Raw genomic sequence first — 25,360 nt, 5'->3', positions numbered from 1 at the left:
ATATATATATATATATATATATATATATATATATATATATATATATAAAAAGCTGTAAAGTCCCAAGTTCTCACCCCAAGGCACGCTGTTTCACAGCAAGCCATTCATTTTATATTTACATCTGTTACTGTTTCACTCTTCTGCCCGGAGGTTTCGAGCAGAATGTGCAGAACCGCCCATACAAAATGCTAAATCCTCAAAAAATGTCCTTTGTGTTCATTTTAAGCCAACATGAAGTTAAAATGAAAAATCTAATTCAAGAGTCTCTAAAGGGCTGATATTGATACTATTAATCATCCATCTGTTCTCCATACGGTCACAGATGAGTGTGTTGTGTGTGTGGTACATTTCAGACGTCTTCAACAGCACATGTTCAGTGTCTGAGCTCGTTTGTATGCAGTACTATTATAGCATTCACGTACTTTGCAACTCCAGCTCAGTCATGCTGCTGCTTGACGACTGGACTTTTGTGAGGAAGTGGAAAATATTTGCACAACTATTCCAGTCATAAGTGGATTACAGCATGAACTAAAATAGTTTTTTGTTTCTACACAAGTTTTTGCCATATTAGGTTACACATAATAACACCAATGTATTGTTTTTTTGTTGTGTGTTATATTTTGTGCTCTGTTCGCAATTAACTCTGTGACCTAACTCCTACACACCACATGATTTAAATTCAATTGCATTGTCCTGTCATTCTCTTTATACACTTGTTTTATGACTTCATTTTATTACACAAAAGTGTTTTAATTCAAAGAGCAGCTTTTCTTTTTTTTCTTGTAGGTGAACTGCTCTCACAGTTCTTCAGTTTTAAACTGTCCAACACAACTACCACAGATGAGTTCTTACATTTGTGCTCAGTTTCTACAGAGTGGTTGAACCTTTCGATATTGTTGACTCTCTACTTGAGGCGCAGCCATGAATTGGCCTCCATTGTTAAAAGATTACTTTTAGCTTAATCACTGACATGGCGAGCAACAGTTGGCCTAATTGATACTAGCAGAGCTGGCTAAACATGTCTTGTAAGGCACTCCTAGAATTGTTTTTAAAGGTGTGTGAGAATGTGAGAGTTGCCTTTTTCTCACACTGCCAAATTGACCTGGGTTTGAATCTTGGCCTGTACTGTGTAGAGTTTACTTATTCTCCTGGTGTTTTCATTTTTGCCTGGGGGGGTATATGGCAGGCAGGTGAAGTGGGGAGTCTCTAAAGGGCTGATATTGATTTCAAAGTGAGTCAGCCCTTTTCTTAACAGCTGACTCGTCCTGGCGTTTCCTCTTCCCTATGCCTAGTGCGTGCTTGGGGTTGTCCCCTTGTGAAATGACTGTATGAAAGGCTGGAGCAGATAATGCACAAAGGTGGAGTCAGCTACTCTCACATACCACCATAGGTTGAAAAGGCCACATCATATTAGGCTGAACTTGGGGGCGTTGACCCCTACAAGTTCAGCACACACACGTTTATTAACCCCGCATTAAGCAAACAAGAACAGAATTACCGATCTGGTGTTAATTAGCTCACTGCACATTTCAACATGGAAAGACATTAGCACACTTCCTCTTTTCCCATCAGTTGGGAGAATCACAATATGTTCTAATCAGTGTGGATGGGTCTTATTTGTTTTAGGAGCCTGAGCCGATGCACCTCGAGGCCGTGCACTTTTTCAGCCGAGGCTCAGTAATGGATACGCTCCCGTTGCTTGTCGGCCTAATCCCACACTGCAGGCGCACTCGACAATGAACGTCCAGGGGCCCTCGATGCCGTATCCACGCTCCACAGCGGGTCCGTGTGCGTCCGCAATGTTTTTGAACCGACATACTGGGGAGGAAAGCCCGTCCTGATATCCGAGTAGGCAGCCCATAATTATCGCACACCTGTGTTTGTTGATTGTGAGGAGTTTCCCAGCAGTCCCGGCCCGAGTGGGAGGATTGTGGCTCCGAGCACAGGGGAGGTTTATCTTGGCCTTGAGACACACGTGAGGTGCGGCGCCACGGCAGCGGCATGCTGTGGCTGCTGATCAGACTGAGCGCGGCAAGCAGCCTGGGAATCGGACCCGGCAAGGCCTTTCATGACAGGGCTCCTGGGCCACGAGCTAGACGGTTTAGAATAGCGCCCAACAGCTGTGTTTTAAAAAAACAAACAAAAAAAACAATACCAACTGATGACGGATATTTTATGCTGGAATTCCAGGGATACTACAAATATCCACATGAATCCAGGAAGAAATATCAGCAATTGCATGAAAACAAAGAAAAATGAATTTGAGCAAAATGTGCCATTTAAGTCAGTTCAGTTTAACGGGTTAGAACAATGAATTATATTGATCAAACTGCACCATGATGGAGGTGGGCGAGTGCAAAACTCTATTGATGTGACCATAGTTTAGATTGATGTTTCAAACGCAGACAGAATACATTGACTGGCCGTCGTTTCATCCCGACGCTGGCTTCTTAAAGGACATTGTCAGCGGCCCTGTAACACAGAGGATATGTCTCATTAGCATGTATGAACTGTTGGGCTGTCCTGCGACGTGGCTTTGCAATTTCCCAATTGCCGGTCGTTGCATTTCTGAACAAAGGCCAGATTTGTGCAAATGCCACTTTTATTTCGCGCGGAGTGAACGCATAAATCCCATTACTTCCAGTTGAAGAAGCAGAGAGGTTAAACAAATAGGAGCCCAAGAGCGGCCTGAAATGGTCTATATTATTCAGCAGCAGGCTATTCCTTGTGTTCCGTTTTCAAAGAATAATGTTTATCCTCTGAATGATAAATTGTACTCTCACTTGTGTCAAAAAAAAAAAAAAAAGTTGAAACGATTTAAGCCCCCTGCGTTTGTGTGTAGCTTTTGGATTAGTCTGCTCAAATTAGCCTTTTCAGTGATGTCCACAAAGAGGTAGGTAGAGCACATTAGAAAGAATGTGGGCTGTTTTCTTTTCCCTTTTGTCATTTAGTTTGATAGTGTAAAGACTTTTACCCCACTCTGACTTTGTAAACCTGTCTTCCTGAATTACGTGTAATCAACAAGATGTTTCATGAAATCCTGCTGCTCTTTTATATAAATTGTCTCGTTGAATTTTTGCTCTGCCATAAGTGTCCTCCGCTCTCATTGCAGCTGGTACTCCTTGGAGTCCAAGCCGGGGAAGAAGAGGAAAGACCGAGGCCGCATTCAAGTGAGCATCCAGTTCATGAGGAACAACATGACGGCCAGCATGTTCGACCTCTCCATGAAGGAGAAGCCCCGCTCGCCCTTTTCCAAGCTCAAGGACAAAATGAAGGGTCGCAAACACAACGGCGGCGGCTTCAGCGACGCGTCTTCCGCCATCCTGCCGCGCTCCGCCATGTGCGACTCGGAGCCCAACCAGCAGTCCTCTGCACCCGAACCGCAACCCCAGCCTGAAGCCAAGGCCAAGAGGCCGCTGCTCGCCGGGGCCCACAAACTCTCTGCGGCCCATTCCATGTCGGATCTCATCGGGACCCACTTTAGGCCCAAACTGGATTCCATGAACTCCATAGAAGAGAGCGGTGAGGACCAAAAGCTGCTGTCTTTCAGATTTGTTGCAGATGTTTGTTTCATTATTTTTAATGAATAATTTAAGGGGTAATAGGTAAGCTTGTATTGCTGCTTGGCACATGTCTGCATGGACCTGATAGTCAAGTCCTTAGTGATCAGTGAGTCCTTGCTACCTTCTCATATCCTCTTTTTTTTTTTTTAAGGATGAAGGACAGTGGTACAGGAAACAGACGGGTGTCTCAGCTACATATTTAAGGATAAAAGGCCTCATTCTGAAGCAATAAAATGACTGAGCAGCATTGTAACGACACTATTTTTCATCGTGGTATGGTGTCTCCTAACACAAAGGTTTAGTTGTCTAACTGGTCTTCATTAAGTATCGTTTGTTTTCTTATGGGACTGTCGTGCTCTTAACATGGGACGCCGTTGCAGTGTCGCGTGGCCATCAGTAGAGGTCGATAGAAGTCCCAGAGCTATAGGATATAAAGATAGTCACAGTAAAAGGTATTTCAACCTGAAGTAAAGTAGATAGTTACACTGTTTAGATCGTGTGTGTGTGTGTGTGTCGTTTATTGATCTCTGATGCTAACCAGTGTAAGAGTGGCCCCCCTCTGTCCTTGACTTGCTGTAGCTGTAATCAATGCAAACAATAGTCACGATTTTCAAAACAATAATACAGAGCTCCAACACAATTGTTGCATTATGATAATGATGTCTGTGCTGAATTGCCGTTGGGTGCTCACTTATGCTGTCTGTGTTGTGTAGCAACCAAAAAAAGCTTAAGGATAGACGAGACTGGGCCGGACTGCAATGTCTTTAATCATCGCTAAGAATCTGGTTAATTGGTGAAGGTTATTTCCTAATGAATGTGATACATTATGGTCATTTTGTGCTGAAGCAGTAAAATTCATACTTTTGCCAGTGGAAGCTTCAAGCAACCAGGCAACTATCAGAATAGTCTGCTATTTAATAAATGTAGAAATAACCAGAGAAGTCAATAAATAAGCATTCCTCAACTCACTGGCCGCTCCGCCATGACTGTCCGATCTCTGCTATCTGAGGCAGTTAAATTTTGACTTTATCAGTCATCGTTGTTATTATTCAGATTGGCATGCAGAGGAGAGGAACTTATCCAGAGCTCTGAGGGTGGGAGGGACACAATAGCAGATTTGGAGGGTAGAAATAATACAACAAAATGTCCGTACTGCTCCCAAATAAATGTTCCTTTTGTGGTGTGGTTTTAGTTGGAAGAGCCACAAGATCAACTTGGAAATTAACTAAAACAACGCAAATGTTAATTGAGAATGAAGTTCCTTTTATCTGTGTAAAACTGTAACATCAATTTAAAAAAGGGTTCATCAACAGAAAACAAACATTGATCAGTTTGCAATTTACCCGTTCTAATGAAATCAAATCGGTGGTGTTGGCCATTAAAAAGTCAGATTGCATCATCCCAAATTCTGTCACGGGATAATCACAAAACATTTTTAAAATGTGATTAGTGACGGGTGGATATTAATACGTTGACGTGCTGCGTTTGGTTTTGTCAGGCGGCCCTCACCGGCGTTCCCAGAGCGTGGTGCCAGGCTACGAGGACGGAGAGGCGCACAGTGACCCTTTCACTGGTATCAGTGACACCCTGCCACAGAAGTATGCCACGCTCCCACGCAACCGCAACCCGTTCGAGGGGGAGCACGGGCAGCCGTGGGACCGGGCGGAGCGGAAGGAGAAAAAGGAGAAGGTCAGCCTACTGGAACGCGTGACGGGAAAGAAGGAGGGTCGCAAGACCAACAACGCGGGCCGCTCGGGCAGCTCTGGAGACCTGCGCTCCCCCAACCCCTTCAGCGGAGACTCGCAGGCAGACACCAACCCGTTCATCTCCAGCTACAAAGCCAGGTAGCTTCTTGTTTCTGTCCTCCAGTACACCGTGTATTCATCTCACGCAACATTTCCCACTTGTTTTCATGAGCGTGGGGGTTTTTTAGGTTGTTTCTGGTTCCATTATAGACAGTCCATTAATTAATCACTGACTATACAAAACGCTGTTTTTACAAAATACGATCGTCCCGAAGTGGATACAAAAGATGTAATATTACACCTTTTCAGAAAATAATTTAGCGAGCAAGCATCATTCAAAAAAAGGTTAAATATTAAAAAAAAAATAATTAGAAAGAATATATTCTGTTCCCTTTAAACCAGTTTTTAAACATGGCAGAGTTGAATCTCTTTTGTCTGTCAATATTATGACCCTAACCCTAAATGAGTCAGTTAGCAGTCGACCTCAACACATCCAACCCATCACTATGTCAGTTCTTTGAGATTAAATATAATCCAGGAGACGCTACGAAAATGGCCTCGCGTCCGATTGCTCATTTTTCCCTCTCGGGCTTAGAGCGCCTTATTTATAAATCCAGAATACTTCCCCCTGAGGGAACTACTTCTGTAAATGTCCCTCTGTCTGGCAAACATACATATACAATATATGCTCTTGTTGTTTGATTTGTACATCTCTCATCAATGCGCTTTTATGAAACAAACCGCTGAAAGTCTTTGAATATAAATATAATATTTGTTCTTATACGAGTCCTTCCATGCCTTATTATTTAGCCTCCATGCGCGAGGCTAGAGTCTGCATTCAGCACGTGTGCAGCAGAGGTTCGTCTCACTCTTGATCATAAATCGGCCCCAACACGTGACCTTGCTACCCCATGAGACAAGCACCACAGGATATTGGTTACAGCATTCTCATGAAGTTTCGAATACCTCGTTGATGGAAATCTACCATCTCTCGTTCTGTTGTCGAGCGTTGTTGTTCAGACATTTCCACCGAACTGCTTGCGTCTCTTCCCTGTGTTCCATCAGGAGTTGGTGAGAGCCGTGGCTGAGTTCTGGTTTATCGGAGTGGAAGGTGTCATTAGTGGCTCTTTAGAGAGCCCGGCCTCGATAACGAAGCCCTCTGAGCTATAGTAATGAGATCCTCTGCAGAGATAGACCACCCAATTAACCACTTATCTCTGTGGGCACCAGTCCATCATCTTTACTGCTTCCTTTGCCGCACTGTAGCTCAGTGGTCATTTATCACACAAAAAAGCGGTTAAAATACATAATTTATTGATGAACTTACTCACAAAAACATGCCACAACGCATGTTTTATTTCTTAATAAGTTACGTGAGTCACCCTAAATATCCAAATGTGCTTTATCAGCACAGGGATGGAACACCTGAGAGCCTTTTTGTTAGTCGAGTGGCAATAAATATTCACTGTAAAGCCTTCACGTGAATACTGACTTCCCTTTTGATTGCTTCGCAGTGATAAAAAGTCAAAAGGATATGAAGACATCACGTTTGGCCACAAGAAGAAGAAGGACATCTATGGCAAGAAACCGGTAAGACGCACAGCACAACGCTGCTCGTACACGCGATTGATTTGTTGATTAGTTTTACCTGACGGAAGATTTAAAAGAGAGGAAATGACCCCAGCGGTTGCAGCTGTGTCTTCACTTCCTGTGTCGCGTCGTGCAGATTCTAGATTTTTAATTGTGAACTCTTAACAATTTTTTTTATTTGACATAGCAGCTGGTGACGTTGATCTCTGAGGCCTCTGAAAATTCAGATTTGCCGTTCAGCTAATTAGCAGCTGCACCCGTCGGTCATCGCGTCTGAGCCGATCATAATTTTGAAGTGGTGTGAAATTTTGGTCACTGAGGTCAGTCATAGTGGTGTGTTGCACTTGTTCTGTAATTGGAGGTTTTTGTTGAGAAAAGACAAAGAAATGTCATTTCTGTTTTTTCCTTTTTAAAGGACTTTATTTTTCACCTTTTTTATATTTTTTTTATTTTGTTAAAAAAAAAATTAGCATTCCCAATTGGAAATACAAACGTGTCAAATCTGCACACTATTACGCAGCAAAATTGGTATTTATGAGGGAGCTGTAGCTGAAGTGATGCCTAAATGAGAAAGAGAATGCTGATAATAGCTTTCCTCACCTTTCTTTGTGGGTGTTGAGGGCTGTCGGTATCCACACATGTGCCCCCCCCCCCCCGTGCACGCCGCAGTGCTTTGCAGAAATGGCAGCTCCCATTTCCTGAGCTTCAAGGCCCTAATTAACCACACACGGGGAGGGGGGGCGAGGGGGGGAGGGGGCAGTGAGAGATTTCAAAGGACTGAGCTTTTAGATTCTCAAAGCTGAGCTCATTAGAAACTGTAATGACACAACTGGAGAATGCCAAGTGTGCGCCTTATCTTCCCCTCACTACTGATCGCAGAAGAACGGTCATCATTACTTTGCCAATTCATGGTCATTTCCAGGCCTTTGTCACCAGCCACTAAAGCTCCTGATTGTTATGCTGTGCGCGTGTATGAGAGGGAGAGAGAGAGAGAGAGAGAGAGCGTGTGCACGTACACACGCTTTGTATGTGACACCAACGTCCATATGTCCGTCACTCTCAGATGGCTTAAGTGCAGTATTTCTCGGAGAGATGCCTTTTTTTATCGTGTGTGTGTTGTGCGTGAGGAACAGGTTACCTCGCTCTGTTCTCCATACCCGTCGCGCATTGGACATTTAATCTCAGTGGCAGATATTTCATTTTGGTTGGTGTCGCCCCGCGCTAGCCTCTACGCGGTTAGAAGCGATAAGATACCCGGTAAGCAGCCCCCCCGCCCCCGCCCCAGCTCTCCCTCTCCCTCTGCATTGTCTTTACCCGGCAGTTCGAGGCTTGAATGGTGCACGGGAGTGGAAGCTGATAAGTGTGGTATTTTAAACAGGGCGAAGGCTTTGCTGCTCTATCCGTTCGGGGGAGGATGCCCAGCACCGAAGCGATAAAGTGGTCCCTCATTAAAAACGATTACAGCTCCTCTCGTAGCCGCGCAATATGATCCGCACATACCGTACCGCGCCGCTCCGTCCAAAGAGGCTGTCCTCGAAGAGCCACGCTGGGCTTGGGTTGCATCCTTGTTTTGGTATTTATTAGCCTGACCTTTTTAATTGCAGAAATATGCAGCCTGGCATTTCCACCACCTTCAGAACAAAGGTCTTTATTGTTCATACTTTCATGCTTTTATTTGCTTGAAACTAAAGTAAAAGGAGAACAACCTTCTCAAGATGTTAGCTGCTTGCCGGGGTGTCAAGCCTAAGTCCCATTTGAGCAGTTAAACTGCTCTTCAGTCTCTTTCTAAACAGTATTAGATCATAACATCTGCCATGGAAATCATTGACACGTCTGTGCCGAATCCCTCAACAGCAGTCTCGTCTTAAAAACTCTCAATTAGCCTTTATTAGCAACAGGGAACGAGATAAACAGCTGACAGTTAATGTCGCGTGAGGCCAACACTTCTAATTAGTCCCTTTTCTCCGCTGCACTGTGAGAGAACTCTGTTATCAGATGCTGACATGTCACATTCGACCATTTCAGTCCACTTTTACAAAGAATATCTACGCAGCATGTGACGATTATGGAGCATGTGAGATCTGCTGGGGGGTTGAATTGAGCATTTTCCTTGTTTCCCCACTTTCAGGAGGCGAAGAAGGAAAGCGTTCTCGCCTACAGCAATCTGTCCTTCGAAGAAGTGGTGCAGGAACTCATCAAGCAGAAAGAAGTGGTGAAGAAGAAGGACGCCCATATCAGGGAGCTGGAGGACTACATCGACAACCTGCTGGTGCGCGTCATGGAGGAGACGCCGAGCATTCTACGGACACCCTACGAGCCCAAAAAGAAGGCGGGTAAACTTAGCAAAAAGTAGAGAGAAGGAAAAACGAATGAAGGTTTAGCTGTAGCTCATGCATCGATATCATGTGGTGAAATCAGTGGGAAGGAACGGGACTGATCAAAGCCAAATGAATCATTCATGTCTTTGCTTTAGGTGCTAGGGATGTAGTTTTGATATACTTTTCTTTTCAATGCGTTGGATATTTTAGTACACGCAGGTGCTTCGCCCTCTTTGTTTGGTACTTAAACAGGATGAGATCAAATTTAGAACCCCACATTTTGACAAGAATTAGGTTTAGCGCTACAGTTTGCACTTGTGAACCCACAGAAGTCTGTTGCACACACAGCTGCCACCGGCAGCTTTTAACGTGCAAACGCAGCCAAATTCATGTTCACCAGATGGTCGCGGTAGTAGTTGTGCGCGGGTTGCCGAATATGCGGCCAAACGGTGGATGAGGCGGAGCTGTAGTTGCCGTGTTTACACTCGAGCACAAGTCTCAAACTTGCCACCGATGTTGCGAAACACATTTGGCGGAGACCACGGCAGCTATGCTTGCGAGCCTCCTCTGTCTACAGATGTGGACGAACTCTGCTCAGTGATTCATGGGAGTTCTTAGAAAGAGCGGGAGAGAGTTACTGTAAGAAGTTAGTATCTGGGAGTCTGGTTTCTCTCCAGTTTACTGAGTCATACATTCTTTTTTTTTTTTTCTATTAAACGAACAAACGTACATTGCTGTTACTGACTTTTCATTCTCTGCTTTATTTGTGATGACTATCATTGACTATCAAGCTTCTTGGTGATAATTTTACGGACTTTTTAAGTGCAATAATCCCAACTTGCGTGTCTTGCTTTATGTTCTGTTCTTGTTTACATTTTAGTCTCATCTCTCGAGTCGGACTCATCTCTTTAATGTTGATTTGATTCACTGTGTCGCAAACCTCCATGGATTCACCGGCCTTCATCTCCGTCAAATCCAGTTTTTGCTCAAGATTGTGTTCATGGTACCGAGCTGCACATGTGGATATATGCTTAACAATCTTTATTTATAAATGTGTCATAGCTCATTTACATATGAACACTGTTTTAATGTATTTGTAAGGTACTTTATGGTAAAAGCGCTACTTTATCTCGATACCCACCACCCTATCTACTGTATTAACACGGTACAAATCACAGAGGTCTTTTTCATTCATAGGTGTTCACGTATGTGTCGTACTGATAGTTTTTATATGTAATTCCCATCAGCATTAATATCTGTTTACGCATATTAATTGTGTACCGTGCCTCAGTATATTTCAGCTGTTTTTGCATTCTTTATATTGTCAAAACAGTCCAAATTCTAACATTCATATACAGTAAGATAAGTAAATAAAGAGTACTAATGATGATCAGCTCGTAATTGATCGAGGTGAACAGCCAATGAGGTCACAAGTATCAGTTTGACGGCGCGCGTCAGAAGCTAACTGTCCTCATTTCACAGTGTTCGTGTCATCGCACGTGTCTCCTCAATCAACATATGTTGTTTCCATGTTGAGCTCCTTTTTTAATTCTGTGAATTTATCAGTTTCTACCAAACAAACGCCGAACGTGAACTAAATGACTACTTAAAGGTCCATCTCAGAGAGAGGCCTCGCTTTGAATCCCCTGTGCTTAAGCTGGCTGTTGCAGAAGAATCACTCGCTGGTGTTTTAGGTTTAAATTCTTGTCTTTTTAGTGGAGAGCAGCTTCATGTTCAGTGTTAAAACACACTTTGTATTATAGTACCTTTACTCGGTCTGTTTGTCAGACGATGGTCCACTTTGTCCCTTTTGCCGGTATTGTTTCTGCTATTTGTATCCAGTCTTTTACAATATCTGACCTTTAAACTGTACGATACCAAATCACAGCTGATCTACGGACTGTCAACGGTCCAAAACACGCGTTGATTGAAGGTTTTCCTGAATGTTGCACCACATGTACAAATTAATTTCTGCTGCTGTAAAAGTAGTCGCTTTATCCGAAGGGACTTGACGCCCAAATCTCTACTACTGAATGTATTCTGGTTGGCTTTGAAATACATAATTCTGCAATGTTTAATGATATACAGAACACTGACGAGGCCATTGAACCTTGCTTGCCTTTGAAGTATTTGGTGTATCCAAAGAGATCATTTCAGATGAGTGATTTTATTTTATTTTTTTGTCCCCTTCTCTCTATTAGTCTGACAAAACGCCGACATCTTCATTATGAACAACAAGTTGTCGTCGGTATGTGCGGTTTTGTGCGATGATGTGACAGACGTTGGGTAACTTCCTTTGTATTGGAGAACGAATTTTTGATCGCATATATGTTCATAACATGAAGAGTGTTGTGCGATACTAATTACGATACGTGGATAAGAATCTGTTCTCCTCACTGATTGCCTTCCTACATGTGCTGAAGTGTGAACTCTTCATTTTACCAGCTTTACCAGCCGCTTTAACTCGTCTGTGGTTGTAGTTAGTCGCTTGTTCATGGACCTCGCCGAGCTCTTAATGCTTCCAATGTACATAATGTATAGTCACTTTGTGATATCACTTCACCCCCTTTTCACTTTTTGCACAGTGTTGTTGTGCTGTAAAGTGTTTGAACGTGTGCTTCCTGGGGTCAAAGTTGCGAGTTGAGCTAAATGAAATGTCAACAGTGGGAATAAAAAGTGTAAAACGGAAGGAAAAATAATTCACCACCCATCTTGTATTAGAGCTAAACGAACAAACGAACATGCCTTCTGTTAGTTTCCCATGCTAGCACAGCGACGATGGTGGTGCAGTTAGTGTGTAGACGGTGTTGTACATCAAAGAGTACAACTCAAGAGTATAGAACAGGTGATTTACACTCAGGTCGACATTGAGCCCCTAAGCGCCACCGCAGTGCTCCGATGATACGATAAGGTCTCAACAGATGCATGTACACATTTGGCCCCTGAGGTTATGTAGTTCAAATGAATTGATTTAGCCTGTCATGTCTTTCAGCTTGATTGCTACGTTTTCTTTATGCTTTGACATAATTCGGTGCTTTGGAAGACGTCAGACTAAAACACAAATCTGAATGAAAAGCATTTTCAAATGGTTTTCTAGCACGGCATTGTAAAAGGGTACATTGCAAAAAAAGAACACGAACAACAACCTGCATCATTATTATATACTTCTTTCTTGCGTATTTGCATAATATTTGTCATCCAATTAATGCCAGTATTTGAATATGCAAAGCACTCAAAAATGCTCTGAGGCAAAAATGTCCTATAAAATTTGGCGATGGCCTGTATCGTAATTTAAATTAATACAGATTGTTTTGCACATGCATTTAAGTACGTTTTGTAAGTGTTTAAGGTGAATGTCCCGTTACCCCCAAAAAACAATCCAATACAAACATATGGGGATTTTCTTCCCCCATGTTGACGAAGCATGCGTCGAACCTTCAGATGAAGATGACACGAAGCTCAAGTCGGATCTCCCAGTCCTCCTCTGGCAGTCTCTTAAGTCTTCTGCTGATAATATGATGCTGCTTGCCATAGGCCACATACAGCTGCCAGACACTAAGACTTAAGCTGCCGCTAAATCCCCTGACGGTGCTTGTAATGTGGCACACAGTTTTTGAAGGCAATGATGGCTGTGTTTATAAAAGATCTCGGCAGTTAGCAGAGCGCCGTTGAGTTTACGGAATTGTGCGGAGTAGGGTGCACAGAGACGCAGAGACAATTCATTTGAGTTGAGTGCCCCAACATGGTGGAGGCCTGAAATGTCATTTTTGATGCGAACATGTTGGTCTGCAGTCAATGTGCACTGAGGCACACCGCCTTGTCATGTGATAAGATTTAAGAAAACAACAAAAAAAACAGTCAATTGGTGTATTTGGATTCTTGTCACTTCTGCATGTCAATCATAGGTTTCAATTATGTAACACTTTATATTATTGCATAATTATATTATGGCATCTTCCTGATCTAGAAGCCGTTGGTTCCACTCAATTGGGTTCTTGTACATCAACCCTCATCGCGCTACCTTATTGTGGTGTAGCTAACTACAGTGTGTTGGTTGGTTAACAAAATGTCATCATCTGAGAAGGTAGAGGAGGTTTTTTTTTGTGTGTGGGTTTTATTTTCCCACGATAGCCAATATGCAAGACTTTCATACCCGAATGTGTGCGGACAAGAATGTATGGGTTTTTATTATTGTAGGTCTGGAAACAAACTTGGCTCTAGAAGATGTATGTACTGTATTATGTATTGACAGTATAATACTGTTAATGACTGTACATTAAGTGCCAACAGGTGCACTAATTCATGAGGATTGGGTGATGCATTTCTTAAGATTTACACATTCTCATTGTACTAGAGTTTCAAACATTACCTTTTCGATATTATCATCACCCTCATTTTCATCAAATTCCAATGTCCTTTTCAATAAACTCACTGTAAATGAAAACTGCTTTGTTTCACTTTTTTTCAGGCAATAAGATCAAAAGACTCTAAAGACGCAGCAGATCGGGTTAATCAAACTCTGCAGTGTGAGTCTGATGATATTCAGCTGTTCCTTTCCTTTAACACCTGTCCCATCATAAATGAAAAGCCACTCGCAATTAACTGATCTCACTGGCAGTTAAGCCACGATTAGTGTTTTTGATTGTGCTGATTTGTGTCAAAGCTTTTGTTCCCCCCCCCCCCCCCCCCTCGCTTAAAGGAGCTCTTCCTTTTGTTCTGGAGAAATTCCCATGCCTTCCTGGCAAAAGAGAGAGGTGGCAGCGATTGACAACTGAGAGATTGTTAAAACTCTCCTCGAATTTGCCTACGAGTGCAACAAGTCTGCGTGAAGTCTTTTGGGACCAGAAACACTTGTGTTGTTTACCGGCTGATGCCTTTGTGGCTGCGTTTGCATCCCCGCCACCTAGCAGGTTAAAACATGACCTCTTCCCCCATCATCTCCAGCTAGTAGTCCCTGAAGAGTCCCCTCATTCACCACGACTACCGCAGCAGCTGCCACAGCACCACCGTTAGAGCTGAAGGTGGAAGATGCATAGCGTTGGTAACCACGGACACCAGGAAAATACAAAATTACTTGCAGCGTTAATCCCTTCGGTGAAACAATCTTTGAATGCTGCAGGTGACTGAAATAGTGACGGAACCACCTGTGCCAATTGGATAATTAGTTTCAACTTTGCTTTTTTAATGAGGCTAAATTTAAGTGTCGGTTACATTTGCATGCAGCCATGCTCACAAAGTTAATTTTAAAATAATATCTGGTGACATAATTGGCAGCATCCATCATGATCAATTTTTCATCCTCCTGCGTTAACTTATAGTCTGCCTCAGGAGACACTGAACACAAACGAGTGTGTAATTGGGCTTCATGTAGGTGTCACCTGTTGTATTCATAAGCTAATTGGCACACTCATTGTCATCCTTACGCGTCCATCACCAGATCGAATTTCACAGATCCCAGCTTTGGTACGGGGCACGTGTCATCTGGGTGCCTTCTAGATTAAAGCCCATTAGCTCATTGTGCATTATATCATATTGCTGTAATTTGAGGCAAATATCCAACAAATGTGTTGTGTAAGGTTCTGTGGGTGCAGGAGAGCCCAAGCGTGCCAGAGAGGGCCACCCACAGGTCACCTGCACTCCCCTTTAAATATGGATGGGCGTCACAGCAGGGATCAGTGTCACCCCGCACGCGTCTGTGAATGGAAGTGCCCCAGGCGATCGTGAAGAAACTTATATGAGGAGAAATTCAGCAGATGGATGAGGTGTTTTTATGGGGAAAACCAGACCTATTTGGGCAGCTGGCCTGAACTTGTTCGAAGATCAGAGGCCAGATGTCAAGGTTAACCCCTCAAACTCCCCAGAGAGTCAGACCCCACCCACACATCTGACGCAGGACTCTTTGTTGGATAGTTAACTCATCTGAATGGGTGCTTGAGATAAATCAGGTGTCAAACGTGCTGCAGATCCCGGCGTTGTGCATTGTATTGATGGTATTGTCTTCCTCTGATAGCTGCCACGTGTCTGGTATCAGGTGGACAAAGCCAGATGACAACCAGAGAAAACAGGGAATCTGTCAACATAGAGCTGCAAACAAGGCTGATGGATACAGACTAGAACCCATATGGCTACAAAAGGGATGTCAATAAAAAGGGTTCATCCTGTACATAAAAGGACATTATGTTTTATGATCCTTACCCGACCCAGTGTACTCAAATCCTGTTATCACTAACATTGAAAATAAAAGCTTTGTATTTTCTTTCAACCACAGTAAGAGCTTTTATCAAAAGCTCAGATAATTCAAAGACGGTTAACAAGACAGTGAATCATTATTAACATAGTCAAAAGTGAGCTGGTCTTAAGGAAATGCATTAGTTGTTATTTATAAAACTTTAAGTATAGTGTTTGCAGATAGTACCAAGTCCAGAACAATACTGTTTTGTCAAACATGTACATCTGAATTGTAGCTTGGTCAAACATTGGACAACATAAAATACTAATGTGAAGGTATTTCTTGTGCTAAAGAAGGAAATGGTACTACAAAGGAGATGAAGCAGAAAGTGGCCTCAGGACTGTAAGTGTTGTGACAAACCTGCCAGCTCAGTGTGTGGTCATAAATATGTATCAATTTGCTGTCACTTCTCTTTCGGGTGTTTCTGTAAGTATTTCTTTGCGTATTTATGGTGTCACATAACTATTTTATTCTTAAGTCAAGTTATCCTATTTAGCGATTCAGTTAGCTAACGCTAGCACATTACATTAGCTAGCTAATTTAGCTACTGTACACAAAAAAGCGAGATACAACACATGTACAAGCACCTAAGTTATTAATACTGATACTGCTGTTCTGCAAAACAACATAATTCTATATCAACCTTTGCACAGTATCCGGCGGTAATGTTAAGGTAACTTTACTGTAATGTTGCTAACAAGCTAGCTAGCTGTCGTCTACATATTAGCTAAGCTAATTAGCTAGCTGATAGCTACGGTTGCTATATTGTTTTTGCGTGGATGTTGCTGGTTCGCTGGCTAGCCATTAATTAGTTAATTCTGCTATCAAGTTTATTGGCTAAACAAATGAAATATAACTGATTGCAGTTATGTTGGCTTAGTTTTAGATGGCATTAAATATTGATAATGTCATGTAACGTTTACGTCATAATACAGACACTAACTATTAGTGAAATGTGAATTGTTGTCTCCTTATTGGATAGAGGACAAAACCATGTTAAAAGAAGGGGGAAACTAACGTTAATAGTGGTTAATGGAGTCACTATTTTTTTTTTTGCTAGATTTTTTTTTTTTTAAGTTGCTAGCTAGACTAGTTTGCTAATTTTGCTGTCAAGTTTGAAGACTAAAACAAATTAAAATGAACAAAGCGAGATAACAATTGACAAAATAACAGCATTACATAATACATGTTTATTCTACATTGCCTCATGTTATTCTATTGGCTGGAGGTCACAGCAAATATAACTTTGTATTAAACAGAAGGGGCTAACAAACTAACTTAAACAGTGGTTAATGACCCACTTAATAGTTTTAGTTTAGTAACGTAATCAGTTTAGCCTTTAATGTGAGCAACAAAAAGAGTAATAATAAAGAATATTATGAATCCCATACAGTAATTTAACTTATACTCAAGTCATATTTCTCCCTGTGCATTAGACCCTCTTCTAGACCTCCATGTTTTGTGCTCTTTGCAGGCTTGGCTGTTTTGGGGAACAGGTTGAACCCATAGGACCGCAGTGTTTCCTCAGCAAGCTGGTGAGCGACTGGCCTCATTATCACTGTCTGAGCAGCACGTGCCTGGGACTTATCACCTAAAAGCTAGGAAACATGAGCTGTCGCAAGACCATAGGTTTGCATTTTGTCATTTTTAGCCTCTAATTAGCACCACAACGCGCTTGTCGAGGGATCACTGATTTGAAAGCAGTGAGAAATTCTCATTGATGATCTCATTTTGGTATTATCAACAGTGAGGAATTAAATATAATCATGATCAAGCAGAAGATTGCATGACACTATATTAATAATGGCTCTGGCTTGAACTAGATGTATCCTACATATTTTGTTTTCGTGAATGAAGGAGGTTCAAATTTCCCATATCTAAAAAAACAAAACAGTCCGTATATGTCTATTGTTATTGCTGTGGGTTATTATGCTATGTTCACTTTTTTATTTTAATAGTTTGTGATCATCGCAGCAGGATAACCCAGCAGCAGCCAGGCCGCTCACCGCTTACGTCAAAGCGCAGTTGTAGGTTGCAGTGGATAGATCACATTAGAACTTCACTGCTATAGCTCAGCAAAGCCATGTTAAAACTAGAGTAATACAATCAATCAATCAGTCATCTCCTGACTTCACAGCACAGGAGAGCTCTGCTGGAATGCTGCTAAGCTGCAGATGTACCAGCCAAATTACTCCAGAGGGGAATTACCAGGCCATAAATCCAGACGTCAGGAGGATGGCTGTAGCCTATTTCACGGTAAAAGATCCATGCAACTTGTTTCCATTACCTCCATAAAGACTGTCTCGCTATGCAGGGCTCAAACCTTATCGCCGAGGACAGATCTAAACATGTTTGCATCCAAACACGGCCTCAAATCATAGGGACGTGCAACAAAACATCATGAGTCTGCTGTAGTCCTTCACCGTGTCCTGACAGGTCTTTTAAAATGAATGATCTGTTAAATGACAAACTGTGAGAGCAACTAATAATAATGATCTGTTGCTCATTCAAAAACTTCTGTAAATCTGAGGCATGCTGCAGCCTGCAGGGTTTGCCTTTCTCCAGGTAGAAGCTTAGTTATCATTAAGTTATGCGACAGGCTCATTCAGACTAAACATTGTCATCCTCAAGTGTTTCCTGCGTTATCAAGATTTAAAGATTCATCTTCATTACATGTTTGTTATCGGATCTAATGGTTTTAGCAAAACACAGGATCCCTTCACCTATTTTATTTGTGCAATACTCACGTAAGTAGAAGGCAAACAACCGACACACGCTCTAGTCAACACAACACAGTAACCACTGGCATCAGATCGTTGGCAGGTACTGGGCTTCATTATTGCTAATTAAGATGTATAAATATGCTGTCTGGCACTTGACTTGTCGCTTGCAATGGGACATTTTTTCCATCAAACTCGAAAAGTGCCAAGGTAGACAAGGTGAGGGCACGAGTGCTGGTAGTGGTGCTGCAGTGTGTACTCTGTGGGCACATTTCAGCTCAGCTGGCATACATCTGACTGATGCCTTCAGGTGCCAGCAGCTAAACAAGCCCACGTTTGAGGGGAGCGTGTTGTACATTTGGGCTGAGCGCAGCAAAGTCTGCCAATGTCTTTGAGTGTCTGGCTTCATGGTCCCTCACACAGAGCTCCTTGTTGAGCTGCGCTCTCTGGTCATCTTACAGATGATGGTAGTGGGCAGTTTACAGTCGGAGGCACAGCCAGGGAGGATGTGACATCACAGCACGCCGTACTAATAGAAATCATTACGGTGTTACTGAAGTGACCGCCGATTCAGTCCGCTTGTTGTTTTTGGGCTAAGTGGGACATTTCAGAGAATTAACATCAGTTTTGCCCGCCGTCTTTGGTTACATATCATCTCAATATTTCTTCATTCAAAATATTACATTTCAAATGGAAAACCAAAATGGGAATATAAAAAGGGCTTTGTTTGATTGAGCTTGTGCTAAGCCCCTTTGTATATTGGTGCCACCAAATTGTACTTCGAAGGAGCTGAATGCCAATTTTGAACGCGAGTACCAGCATAATAGTAAATCTTAGAGAAGCACACTAAAGTCTGCCATCCTGACAGGTCCATGAAGGGCAAGAGAGGACAACTCGACTCGAGGAGAAACTTTTAATTTTATTTATTTAGATTCGATTTTCGATTTGTTAATTTGTGTGAGTTTAAATACTGAGTTTGAGGCAACCCGTCAGCATCTCAATTAGGGACGCTCCTTTCTGTTTCCCCATGGAGGAATTGCGCCAAGGGCAGAGGTCACTGGGCGTAAATCCTGCCAGGAACCACTAGTGAAGACATGTGTGCATCATTTATTTAGATTATTACATACAGTGTTGGGAGAAACAAAGATATATGGCTCTGTCTACTGCTTCTACCACGGAGGTTATCATTTTCATCCCTTTGCCTGTGTGTTGGTAATTGCAGATATGCTGTGTGCAACTACATTTAGCAGTCGTGTTTCTGTGTCAACAAAACGGTGTAATACAAGTCCATTCACCAACACTCTGCCTCTCCAGTTTCTACTTGCTATGCATACCAGTTTCAGGGTTGTAGGAAGCATTGAAAATGCGGGTGGGACGATCTAACATCTGGAGGTCCTCCTCCAGAATTTTTTAACAGAATAGATGTCACTTCTCGTTATACATATTAGGATGTAAAATAATAACCAGGCTACGGCTCGGCTGAAAACTTGATGGTAATTATTAACGGAGAGATGTGCATCCCTATTGGCCAGGATGCATGTTCACGCGAGACCCTGTATGCAGCAGATTAGTGTAATTCCAATGCAAGTGTTCAGATTGTTACTTCCTTTTTGCAAAAGCCAGTAAGGTGATAAGATGTGTGCTATGTATCAGTGGCATGATCCGTGATTTGTATCATTTAGTTCTGGATCCTCCAAAATACACAATAGCTATATTTCTGGCCAGTAATTTAGATTTTGGCTCGCTTGTCTGTGAATCCTCACTAATGTGACGAGCGCATTACTGTAAATGAGGGTCACTGAACAAAGCCCGTTATTCCTCTGCGGTGACTAATTAAGAAAGAGAACAATTAGCCAATTGACCAATTAATAACAATCCTCTAATCTACAAAAAGTGATCGGCGGGAAAGATCTATTGGTTTTTCTTCGCTGTGAAAAGAGAAGCTCCATGGGCGTTCGGCACCAGACGAGATTTAAAAGGTCTTTAATCTAATTAATCTGAGATAAATAATGATTTATGCTATTACAAAATTGCTCATAGAGAGGATTACAATACCATAAAATACAAAGTAATAAGTTTTTAATGAAAAGAATTTAATCCCTCTCTGTCTTTCTCTTTATTTTTAGTGAAGCTCAGCAAATCATCTACATCTACAGTCCCATCAGCACAATTCCTGGTGAACCGTTTTCTATGTGACCGTACCAGACATTCAGCAATCTCCCTCCCATTAACATTCATTCTCAATTGTGCCCGTTCACATATTAGTTGACTTACTGACAAGATAATACTATCGTATTAAAACATGAAGCAAATGTTTCAAGATGTCTCGGTTATCTATCACCTGTTTTATCTTTATGCCAAAACAACTTTTTCTATGAAACTGGAAATACATCTTTCACACTGTCATTATGTGCTTTACTTTGAAAAGAAAGTCTAATTTATACAAACCATGTGTTGCAGAAAACCAACATGCCTGAGTTCAATATGCATTAATCATGGTTTGTTTTTTCAAATCTACGTTTGCAAATCACTGTAAACCGCTTCTCCAAACATCTCAGAGTGTGTGACCAATGCTGTTCTCTTGGCCACATGGACTATCACCATTAGGACTTTGCATCTTCTTTTTTTCCTCCAGCAGCCAGTCTTATGGAATGTCTTCGTTGTTTTCAAACACAGCCGTGTGAAGACCTATCAAGCCTTGGCCGGTGAGAAGCTTGCTAGCCTCTACGGACGTCTTCGTAGGAGGAGAGGGAGAGGAGGGGGGGGGGGGGGGTAAAACGCCCGCAATTTGCAAGTGAGATGAGTTGTCAAGCTCTGGAGTCGTGCAGGTGGCTCAATTTGTCTCCCTGTTTTGATAAAGCTGAAGCAGGGAGTATTGGCAAAGTATTGGTAAAGCCCTGTGAGCTCAGGGAGTGCTGCAATTAATTATGTCGGCCAAGTTTTGACACGCGAAACATTATGCTGTCACTCCCTCAGAGAGATGACGCTGACGTCTTTATCCCTTCAATGTAATTGCTGCCCTGTCTGTTGCTCTGCAAGCTGACTGCGAGAAAGAAAGATGATCAGATACATTGGATGAAACTTCGTCCACAAAACATTAGTTTAAGACATCGTGGAAACATCAAAACTAAAGGGTCGACTTCTCTTAACTTGCAAGTGATGCGTCCACTTAAGGGTTGGCGAGTCTGTGGAAAGACAAACAAATGAGACATTAAAGAAATAATCTGTTTTGGTGCTCTCCAGCACAACTACTTTAACGCAATCGTGCATCAGCTGTAGCACCAATTTGACTTTTTCTTACTTATTTCTACTTAAGAATAAGTATCAGTCCCTCTTGTGGAATTCAGTGATCTCAAAAAGTGCCTCAAAAACAAGTGTGAGGTCATTGAAGATGTATTTTTCTTTGCCTCGTTTCAGTGACATACATTCTGCTTTTGCCGGGACTGTATTTTGACCTGGCTAGCCCGAGGAAGAGGAGCTGGGCGTTGAGGAGACAGCAGTCGTCAAGAAGTTGTTTCGTCCGGGTGGTGCTTCGTCTACGAGTTTGGAACATGCAGTCCCCTCTCCTCGCGCGGTGAACCAGAACCAAGTGGAGTGAGGCTCGCGGGCCACAAGAGCGCCATTGTTCTTCACCTTAATCAAACCGAGGAAGGGCAGGTAGCATTTCCCCAGCCCACCCCACATGCACACCCTGCCAACCTCCATGAATGGACTGCTTTTTTAGCTGGCAGCGATTGGCCATCGGAGCTCCGAGAGGATGTGTGTCTGTTTAATTAGTGTGATGAGCTCAGCGGAGTTTATGTGCAGTGTCGGACACCAGGTATTAACCCCTCGAGTTTGACCCCGCGAGGGGGGGCGGCCGACCTCAATCTTGACATCTCTTTCTTTCCACTGTTCTCGCTTTCCTTCTCTTCATTAGAAGAAGACAGATTAGACGAGGGGAACGCCGGAGTGGAAGAGGGGGAGACTGGTCTCAGGCTCAGCCGTCGTTTATTTTTTTCACCAGCCCCTCTTTGTAGGCTCGCCCTCAGATGAAGAGAATAATTGCTGCTATGATACTTCTAATGACGGCGTCATTAGGATGCTGGGTTGTGGTCTGCTGCGGCGCTAAAAGCCGCTCCCTCCCTTGCTCCGAAAACACATGGAGCCTCCCAGAATTTCAAAAAGCTGTTCGGTCTAATGGTATGGCATGTACAGATGCAGACATATGTTTGGCTCTGCGATTGCTTTGACGGGTTGAAGTGCAAGCAGAAACTGTTGCCAATGTGACTTAAATTATCTCAGAGTTATTAAAACAAACCCCCGAGACAAAGGAATTATCCAGATAGTGAAAGGCGCATTCAAAAACCATAATTAGAGCTGTGGTCTCCTTCACTCTGTACCATAAACAGCCATATAAATGACACATAAATCGTTCACTGGCAGCTGCCTTACATACGCTTCGGATGCGAGAGTGCAACGTGTTAACATCACCCAGGGGCACTGTTTTCTAATTCATTTAACCACAGCAGTGTTTTCCTAACAGCTTCAGCCGGCAATTAAAAACCATGAAAAGATACGAAAACATTCTTACCATGCCAGACGCACTTTCCACAAAGGTAAAACAACCACTTCAGGCGCAATCAAAGCTTAGGATATCGTCCCTTTATCGGATTATGCACTTTATTAGTTCAGTGGAACAAACACAAGCACTTGAGGGGGCATCTACTTTAGGATTATAATGCCTCTTTTGCTCACAGATGGTTGGTTTACGCGGGGGCAATTAATTAGCAAAACGCTGTTTTCTGTCTCTCTAATATTCCGGCAAATGGTCCGGAGAAAGTGACGCGGTCAATGCGAAGACACACGTCCAAAAGTTAAAGGGCACTTGTAGGACACTTCCCGTTGATGAGTTATGGTAATGATTTAGGAAACTAGTTTGGATTCATTCCATAAATGGTTAATTTGTTAAACCATCTGGCAATCATTTAAAGGCTTTGAGCTCATGTGGCCCAGTCCAGCGAGGGATTTTTATAGGATTACAGCATAAGGACATCCTATAAGCACATTATGCAAGCAAGTGCAATACATGCCAGTGTGAAAGGTAAGGGCAAGTTATTTTTGTAGGGAGATTCTCCAAACCCCTTCGTGAAAATCAACTTTTGAGTAATTAAATCCTTTCATTTGATAAATGGAGACTTTTCACTTCTATTTTATTCCACCAGAACAAGCAAGTCCTGATTCCCAGCTTCCTCTCAAAGAGTGAATCAGGCTCGGGGTTGTATTTATTAATATCACCCTCGCTACCAAGGGAGTGAGGAACAAAGAGCTGGAGTCACAGCATGTCAGCGCTCTAAAAGGCAGTGTTTGCTACACCCCCTCTGAAAACACTTTATTAATTGGATTTAGATATTTGTAAAATGATCTATTTAATGGGATTACCACTCGTATAATGATCTTATTTATGAGGGAAGCAATCCAAGCTTTGGGGCGGCCTGATAATGCATTTCCAGCTCTTTGGCAGTTAATGTTGTGTTACAAGGGAAGATAAAGTTGAAGTCCCATTGTGAGTGAATAGGTAAGTCAGCCCAGTGAAATGGAGCCGCTATGGTGGCAGGTCAGACGGGCTTGAGTGGCCGCACTCGCATTCCAGAGGCCTGTCTGGACTGTAGGCTCAGACCTGCTGAACTCCTTACAAGTTCAAGGTAGACGTAGCGAGATAGAGTCCCCCCCCCCCACACACACACACACACCCTCACCACCCACCGCAGCAACATAATGGCTCTTTCTTACATCTTTATCCATCCCAATATCTTTCACAGACCCTGTTTCCACCTAAATGCCTGGAGGTAATGTCCTACCTTTTCCTCTCCTCTCCAGGAAAACTGATTTAATCTTGTCAACAACAGTATTGGTATCAGAAAAGTATGAGAAATGATGTACATACATATATACGTTATAATAACACAAAGAGAATATTTGCGGTTGTTTATTGTAGCTCTTTAAATGGATGTCTCCTGTTTGCCAAGACATTTAAGCTGTTGGATGTTTTCCCTCACGGAGGTTTTAGCTTCGTTTTTGTATCTTTTCATGTCGTGTTGAGCCACTAATGCAAAAAAGAAAAGTATATATGTAAATGCACTTCTTTTTCTGCAGAGCACACAGACTTTAAAACATTACCATTTCAATATAACATTTGATTTATATGTGTTTAAAAAAATAGGTTATAATCTTTTACTTTAAAAGGATGTATTCTCAAATGAGATTATGCTAATAGACTGCAATTTGCATAAAACGGGTGGAAATGTTAAACCAGATTAAAAATTCTGAATATTTAAGAGTTTTATCCATGCTGTTAGTCAACACATATATTCATTCTCCCGGAGAATATTAGAGCCTAAATGTGACATTGTGGAAAAAACACAAACTGTGTTGCAGTAGCAATGATCCCCCCCCCCATCCAATGAGTTTATTACTATATATATTATATGAGAACATTCCTTGTGAAGTAAACTCTAGTTGTGTTGTTTTATTTGTCCCGTTGCTGCTGCGCAGCCCGGTGTGCTTTCAGGGTCTTTTGAGCATTAGTCTCAGGTGAGGGCCGAGGCACAAAGCGAGGCAGCCTCACAATCCTCCATTCAAGACATTAATCTGCAAACAAGTGTTTTGTTGTGCCTCTGAGTCTTATTTTCATCGCCATCAATTTAGTACATAGATTGAAAGTGATTCAGGCCGTGTTCTCAAGTTCCCCCACAGCTTCCTACCTTGTCCTCTCCTCAACCTGCAGCCCCCTCAGTGGGTCAGCAGCCAGCTTATCTTTGAAGACTAATACTAATAATTAATACAGCCCGGTGATAAATACACTTTGGAGTCAGTTATTGAAAAATATATTCTTCCTTCACAATCAAATCCTGACAATAACATGAAATAATGAATACAATGACAAGATAACGAGATATTAATGATATAATCAGTACGTTTTAGAAAGATACCAATAATCATATGGAAAGAAAAGGTTTTTTTTTTTTTTATTCCATACCACATTTTCTTCAAATATAGTAATAGTACTACTAATCCTGTACTAATACTGTATCTGTAACCACATATATTATTTTTTAAGTTATATTAAAAATGCATTTTTGTATTTAAAATATGAAATGCAAACCATATGTCTCAAAAAGATGTATACACACACACATCTTAAGCATACACTTCC

The 25,360-nt window shown here is 42.2% G+C and overlaps 1 protein-coding gene across 1 annotated transcript in view; it reads left to right on the top strand.

Annotated features, from left to right (window-relative positions):
- rab11fip2 (RAB11 family interacting protein 2 (class I)) overlaps positions 1-13,802 on the top strand; it is a 15,535-nt gene extending 1,733 nt beyond the window's left edge. Inside the window, exons 3-6 of the mRNA XM_031839151.1 lie at positions 3,113-3,522; positions 5,062-5,407; positions 6,823-6,898; positions 9,027-13,802. Of these exons, the coding sequence (XP_031695011.1) occupies positions 3,113-3,522; positions 5,062-5,407; positions 6,823-6,898; positions 9,027-9,251 (1,057 nt within the window). The 3' untranslated portion in view covers positions 9,252-13,802. The remainder of the gene's footprint in view (positions 1-3,112; positions 3,523-5,061; positions 5,408-6,822; positions 6,899-9,026) is intronic.
- Positions 13,803-25,360: the final 11,558 nt, after the last annotated feature.

The sequence above is a fragment of the Anarrhichthys ocellatus genome, unplaced genomic scaffold, assembly GCF_004355925.1.
Source record: "Anarrhichthys ocellatus isolate YVR2014 unplaced genomic scaffold, GSC_Weel_1.0 scaffold3, whole genome shotgun sequence".
NCBI lineage: Eukaryota > Metazoa > Chordata > Actinopteri > Perciformes > Anarhichadidae > Anarrhichthys > Anarrhichthys ocellatus.
The sequence above is the reverse complement of the archived record's forward strand: the minus strand, read 5'-3'. Positions and strand labels throughout refer to the sequence as shown.